The sequence below is a fragment of the Perognathus longimembris genome, chromosome 7 (genome assembly GCF_023159225.1).
Source record: "Perognathus longimembris pacificus isolate PPM17 chromosome 7, ASM2315922v1, whole genome shotgun sequence".
Classification (NCBI taxonomy): Eukaryota; Metazoa; Chordata; class Mammalia; order Rodentia; family Heteromyidae; genus Perognathus; species Perognathus longimembris.
This window is the reverse complement of record NC_063167.1, coordinates 6,041,896-6,048,930: the sequence shown is the minus strand read 5'-3', so window position 1 is coordinate 6,048,930 and position 7,035 is coordinate 6,041,896. Positions and strand designations below refer to the sequence as shown.

General features: G+C 49.2%; 1 protein-coding gene across 1 annotated transcript; it reads right to left on the bottom strand.

Annotated features, from left to right (window-relative positions):
• Nucleotides 1-999: 999 nt before the first annotated feature.
• Rbp7 (retinol binding protein 7) lies at nt 1,000-6,676 on the bottom strand. The gene is made up of 4 exons (XM_048350203.1): nt 6,555-6,676; nt 3,607-3,785; nt 2,403-2,504; nt 1,000-1,241 (listed from the first exon to the last, which is right to left on the bottom strand). Exons 1-4 carry the CDS (start codon nt 6,625-6,627, stop codon nt 1,191-1,193), a joined length of 405 nt encoding a protein of 134 aa, XP_048206160.1. The 5' UTR covers nt 6,628-6,676; the 3' UTR covers nt 1,000-1,190.
• Nucleotides 6,677-7,035: the final 359 nt, after the last annotated feature.

Sequence of the window (7,035 nt, the reverse complement as noted above, 5' to 3'; positions counted from 1 at the left end):
GCTCTCCCTCTCCCTCTCCCTCTCCCTCTCCCTCTCCCTCTCTCCCTTCCTCCCCCCCACCCCTGGCTTGAATTCAAGGCCTGGGCACTGTCCTTGAGCCTCTTTGTGCTCAAGGCTAACATTCTATCACTTGAGCCACAGCCTCACTTCCAGCTTTTCCGAAGTGGTTTATTGGAGATAAGAGTCTTGCTGGGGTGCTGGGAATATGGCCTAGTGGCAAAAGTGCTTGCCTCGTATACATGAAGCCCTGGGTTCAATTCCCCAGCACCACATATATAGAAAACGGCCAGAAGTGGTGCTGTGGCTCAAGTGGCAGAGTGCTAGCCTTGAGCGAAAAGAAGCCAGGGACAGTGCTCAGGCCCTGAGTCCAAGGCCCAGGACTGGCCAAAACAAAGCAAAACAAGAGTCTTTCTGGGGCTCACACCCATAATCCTAGCTACTAAGGAAGCTGAGATCTGAGGATCACAGTAGAATCCAGACCACCCCAAAAGACTCTTATCTCCAACTAACCACTCAAAACCCTGAAGTGGCACTGTGGCTCAGGTGGTAGAACACTAGCCTTGAGCACAAAGAGACTCAAGAACAATGCCCAGGCCCTTAGTTAAAGCCCCACAACCAACAACAACAACAAAAAGAGTTTCTCTGGACTTTTCTGCCCAGGCTGGCTTTGAATCGTGATCCTCAGATCTCAGCCTCCTAAAGAGCTAAGATTATAGGTAGGTGCCACCAGCGCCCAGCCTCAAGATGTTTTCTGATTGCACTTCTTCACTCTGGCTTCGGTCTTAGCTTAGGCACCTCTGTGATACTGCAGCGATACCATACTCATCCCAGAAGTGAGGGCCGCCCCAACAGAGCTGGCTGTCATTACTACTGTTTACACTGCTCCTTTCCCCAACTTCTGCACCGGCCTTGCAGGTGGAAATCCCATCTTGTTCACTGTGTACCTTTTGTTTTCAAATACTTAATAAGAAGACAGACACTTAGAAAGAAAAATATCAGAGTCACTTGGATAGGTTTATTGAAGGAGAATTTTTTTTTTTTTTACAATTCAAATGGCTTCTAGTTCAAGTTGCATGACCTCTCTCCCAATTGTAAGCCCCTTCTCACCAAACCAAGACAAACGTGTGCATTCTGCAATATGATTTGGCATTAAGCTGTAGCCACGCACGGGCTGCACTGCTGGGTGTGGATCAGGCTCTCTGGAATGTCTGTTTGCACACTTGGCCTTCACAGAACATCTCCTGGAACAGAGAGAAGCCAAGAAAGGAAGTTGGTTTGTGGTTTATTTTGACTCTTGACGTGTGTGTGCAGGTTCTGGAGCTTGAATTCAGGGACCCAGCACTGTGTCTAAGCTTCTGTGTTCAAGGCCAGTCCTCTACCACTTAAGCCACACCTCTACTTCACTTTTTTTTTTTTTTTTTTGGCCAGTCCTGGGCCTTGGACTCAGGGCCTGAGCACTGTCCCTGGCCTCTTCTAGCACTCTGCCACTTGAGCCACAGCGCCCCCTCTGGCCGTTTTCCATATATGTGGTGCTGGGGAATTGAACTGAGAGCTTCATGTGTAGGAGGCAAGCACTCTTCCACTAGGCCATACTCCCAGCCCCTCTACTTGACTTTTTTGATGATTCATTGGAGATAAGAGTCTCAGGACTTTCCTGCCTAGGGGTGGCTTTGAACTGAAATTCTCAGATCTCAACCTCAGGAGTAGGTAGTATTACAGGCCTGATCCATCTCAGGTCTGCTGACATTTTTGTGATTGTGTGATGGTCCTGGGGCTTGAACTCAGGGCCCGAGAATGCTGTCCCTGAACTTTGTTTTTTTTTTGCATTGCTCTACTACCTGAGCCACAGTTCCACGTCCAGCATTGTGGGTGCTTAGTTGGAGATAAGAGTCTCCCAGACTTTCCTTCCCAGGCTGGCTTCAAACCATGATCTTCAGCTCTCAGCCTCCTGAGTAGCTAGAATCACAGTCATGATCCACCAGGGCCTGGCTTCATTTTTAGTTTCTTTTTCCATGCCAGTACTGGGGCTTGAACCTAGGGCCTGGGCACTTTCCCTTAGCTTTTTCACTCTAGGCTGATGTTCTACCACTTGAACTTTAGTTGCACTGCCAGCTTTCTGCTGGTCAAAGCGTGTCATGGGGTTTTCTGCCTGGGCTGGCTTTGAACCTTGATTCTCAGGTCTCAAGGCTAGCACTGTACCACTTTGAGCTACAGCACCACTTCTGGTTTTTCTGGTGGTTCATTGGAGCTAAGAGTCTCATGGACTTTTTGCCCAGGCTGGTTTTGAACCACGATCCTCAGATCTCAGCCTCCTGAGGAGCTGTAGTATGAGCCACACGTGCCCAGCTTTCTAAATATTGCGCTGTTATCATCCCAAAACAAAAGCATCATGTGTCAGGTACCAGGTAGAGTGTGTCTCCTTCAATCCAATGGCGCCAGCCTCGGTTCTGCTTCGCCCCCTTCTGCACACAGGTGAGTTTCTCATTGTCCCAGGTAACCAAGCTCTACATTAAGGAGGAAAGAAGATGTTGATTTTCTTTCTTTCTTTCTTTTTTTTTTTTTTGCCAGTCCTGGGCCTTGGACTCAGGGCCTGAGCACTGTCCCTGGCTTCTTTTTGCTCAAGGCTAGCACTCTGCCACTTGAGCCACAGCGCCACTTCTGGTCATTTTCTGTATATGTGGTGCTGGGGAATCGAACCCAGGGCTTCCTGTATATGAGGCAAGCGCTCTTGCCACTAGGCTATATCCCCAGCCCCAAGATGTTGATTTTCTTTGACAGGATCCTCAGCTGTTATCCACTAGAAGCCTCAGATCTGAGAATTGAGATGCCAAATCAACATGGGCAGAAAAGTCCACAAGACTCTTATCTCCAATGAACCACCAAAAAGCCAAAAGCGAAGGAGGAGTAGATCAAGTGTTAGTACACAAGCCTTGGGTAAAAAAGCTGAAGATGGGCTGGGGATATAGCCTAGTGGCAAGAGTGCCTGCCTCGGATACATGAGGCCCTAAGTTCGATTCCCCAGCACCACATATACAGAAAACGGCCAGAAGCGGTGCTGTGGCTCAAGTGGCAGAGTGCTAGCCTTGAGCGGGAAGAAGCCAGGGACAGTGCTCAGGCCCTGAGTCCAAGGCCCAGGACTGGCCAAAAAAAAAAAAAAAAAAAAAGCTGAAGATATATTGATTGCCCTGTCCCTGAGTTCAAGTCACAGTACCAGTACACACAAAAATATTACCCACTAGAATATATGTCGAGTTAACCACTCAAAATTAGGAGCCTGTTATTATTTTAATATGTATTTTTGCTTTTTTTGTAATAAGGGAGGTTCAACCCAGGACCTCACATTTCTTTTCTTTTTTTCTCTTTTTCTTTTTGTCAGTCATAGGGCTTGAACTCAGTGCCTGGGCACTGTCCCTGAGGTTTTGTGCTCAAGGCTAGTGCTCTACCACTTTGAGCCACAGAACCACATTTGGTTTTCTGATGGTTAATTGGATATGAGTCTTATAGGCTTTCCTGCCCAGGCTAACTTTGAACTGCAGTCTCAGCATCCTGAATACTTAGGATTCCAGGCATAAGCCTCCAGTGCCCTGGCCAGTGAGCTTACCTTACCTTGCATTTTCTGTTGTCCAGGCCTTTGTTGTCTTCTTCAAATTCCTCTCCAACATTGAATTGGATGAGGTAGTTCCTGAGGCTGCTGTACGTGTGGATAGTGAAGGAATCCCCATTTTGTTCAATCACCTTCTGTGGTTTCAGCAGTTTGGCTATCTTACGAGTTGCGAAGTCAATGCCTAGAAGAATTGTTAAATATCCATTCATTTGACGTGCAAAAGTTGAGAATTTGAGAGCTTGTCAAAGTATCACATGGGATGGCTAGCGTTTCTTTTCAAGTTCATTGGCACCACAGGGAAAGCCACCTGGCAAACATCCTGCTAGAGGCTGAGGCAAAAGTCTGGGTGGCTTTCATGAGAGTCTTGGTCTGGCCATGCCTTAGGCAATGGGTTTGCTGGGCATGGTGGGGCAGTTCTGGAAACCTCCAGAGACTGACAAGGAAGGCAAGGAAACCAGCCACAATCCCAACTTTGCCCTTTTCTGCTGTGTATATTTACACTTTTAATTAAGATAGCATTGTGGGCTGGGGGTATAACTCAGAGACAAAGCACATGCCTAGCATATGCAAGGTTCTGGGTTCCATCTCAAGCAGAGAAAAGAAAGGTGGAAAGGAAAAGAGAGGGAAGGAAGGAAAGAAGGCACAACCACTGCATTCATGAATATACTACAGTATATTTAGAAGCCTTCGATAAGTTTTTCAAGTTATTCATGGAAACATGCAATGCTAAGAACATCAGAGCGTTGAAATCCCAGTCTACTACTGAGCTATACTACCAACCCATTTGGTAGCTGTGTGTGTGTGTGTGTGTGTGTGTGTGTGTGTGTGTGTACTGGGGTTTGAACTCAGAGCCTGAGTGCTGTCCCTTAGCTTTTTCACTCAAGGCTGACACTCTACCACTTGTACCACTTGAGTCACACCTCTACTTCCAGCTTTTTGCCAGTTAATTGGCGGTAGGAGTCTTGTGGAGGTTTCTACCTGAGCTGGTTTTGACCCAGGATCCTCAGATCTCATCCTCCCAAGTAGCTAGGGTTATAGGTGTGAACTACTAAATACCTAGCCTTTTTTTTGGTCAGTTGTGGGGCTTGAACTCAGGACCTACACACTGTTCCTGAGCTTTTGTGCTCAAAGCTAGTGCTCTACCACTTTAAGCCACAGCTCCACTTCCAGTTTCCTGGTGGTTAATTGGAGATAAAAGTCCATGGACTTTCCTTCCCAGGCTAGCTTCAAACTGTGATCCTCAGATCTCAGCCTCCTGAGAAGCTAGGATTACAGGCATGAACTACCAGTACCTGGTACTATTTTTAGTCTACTCTAAATAGACCTTGTTTTCCTTCATGAATATATGAATAGCATAAAATATAAAATAATTAGTTGGATTTAATATCTTTCTGGAACCAGAACCAAATATAAGAACAAGAAGTAGGAGAGAAGATAATGGCTTCCCCATGCCCGGTACTCATGACCTATAATCCCACATTCAGGAGGCTGAGACAGGAGAATTAGGAGAGCTAGAGGAAAAAGTAGGCCAGAGGAAAAAGTATCGAACATGGGTCATAACAGAATATACAGAAAAGCTAGACCATGTTGTTGATGGACAAAAGGGGTTGACTTAGCTGGAGAAGGTGGAAATGTTCCTACCCAGGAATTAGTGAGAGAATTGGAGTGCAGAACCCCTCACAGGCTGAGTCCTGAGAAACAACTCTCCAGCCACAGAATGGTGCATTTGCACTGGTTAAGGTACAAATGTGAAATATCCTCTTTTGCCTCTTATTTTCTTGTGCTGAGGCTGAACCCAAGTTTTTATCCAAGCTCTACCACAGAGCACACCTTCAGCTTCCTCCCCTGCCCCCTTCCCTTTTTTTTTTTTTTGCCAGTCCTGGGGCTTGAACTCAGGGCCTGAGTTTCTTTCTGCTCATGGTTGGCGCTCTACCACTTGAGCCACAGCGCCACTTCCAGCTTTTTCTATATATGTGTTCCGGAAGAATTGAACCCAGGGCTTCATGCATGCTAGGCAAACTCTACCACGTAAGCCACATTCCCAGCCCCCCCCCCTTCCCTTTATTTTTAAAAAGAAAAACATGCTGGACACCTTCGCTCTCAATTTCCAGTTGGAAAGCTGAGGCCAGTGTCACTAGATCAGGAGACGGAGCCAGAGCAGCCCCTAAGCCCCAAACTGCCCTATCACTTGTCAAAAGCCCCTAGGAACAGTGGGTGCCACCCAGGCAAAGTGCTTGTCACACAATAGGTGTTAAAATCCAGGGCAGAACGGGGTTCAAGACGGGACCCACACAGCACCCAAGGGCAGCGCCACGCCTGGACGGCAGGAAACCCGTCCACTCGCCCCTCTGGGAAATGAAGGCACTGGATCCCAGCCCCACTGCTACAGCCTGCGCACCAGGCTCACCCCAAGAACTAGTCTGCAGGTGACACCTGGTCCCCAGCCCATGTGGGGGGCGTGGCTTGGGGCGGCCTGCAGGGGCCCAGGGGCGGACCCCGCAGATATCTGTGGGTCTGTCCTGACCTCTATGGGACAGTCACTGCCCAGAGCAAGGCAGCTTCGGGCGCTGATGGCCCTGGCTCCCTGCTTTTCCTGCCGCATCTCCGTTTCCCCTCCAGCCCCAGGTGGCCGGCGTCTCCCCCAGCCCGCACGGTCTTAGAGTCAGCCTGGGGATGGATAAGGGCACAGAGGCTCCCGAGGGCTCGGGGACAAAGGGGGACAAGCTGGGGCAAGATAGAAGGATCGCTAGAAGGACTATGGAATGGGACAGGGGGATGGATGGAGAGAGGGAGGGGATAAGGACTGAGCCATGAGAAAGGGGGGTAGGGGGGCTGGACAGAAGGACAGGGAACAAACAAGTTAGGCTACCTTCCCCCACCCAAGACCTGCAGGCCAGGGCCTGGCGCCCCGTCTAAGGTCCCTCTGGTGGTCAGACTCCTCCCGACCTACCTAGGGCCAGCATGTAGCCCTCGAAGTTGTCGCTGCTGAGCAGGTTCCAGGTGCCACTGAGGTCGGTGGGCATGGTTGAAGATCAAGGGCGAACACACGTGCCTGCCTTCATCTATAAGTGGGTGGGGCTGAGGGATGGGGGGACAGCCCTAGACACTCCCTGTTGGAACTACTCCCTCCTGGTTTCCTTTCTGTGTGCTCCTGCCCCTCCCCCTCCTCCTCCCTGCTCCTCCCTCCCTCAGCCCTCGGCAACCTCTCACTTTCCCTTGTGGCTCTCTCCTCCGCACCCCCTCCTTTTCCCAGGCCACACGGTTCACTTTGCATGTGAATTCACCACCAAGGGATGGCTTTCAAGTTCATGACATTAAACACAGGGTCAACCGCAAATGACAATGTGCCTAGATGCTTAACTCAGTAAGGAGGCATGTCAATAAATTATTTTTGTGTGTGTGTGTGTGTGTGTGTGTGTGTGTGCGCGCGC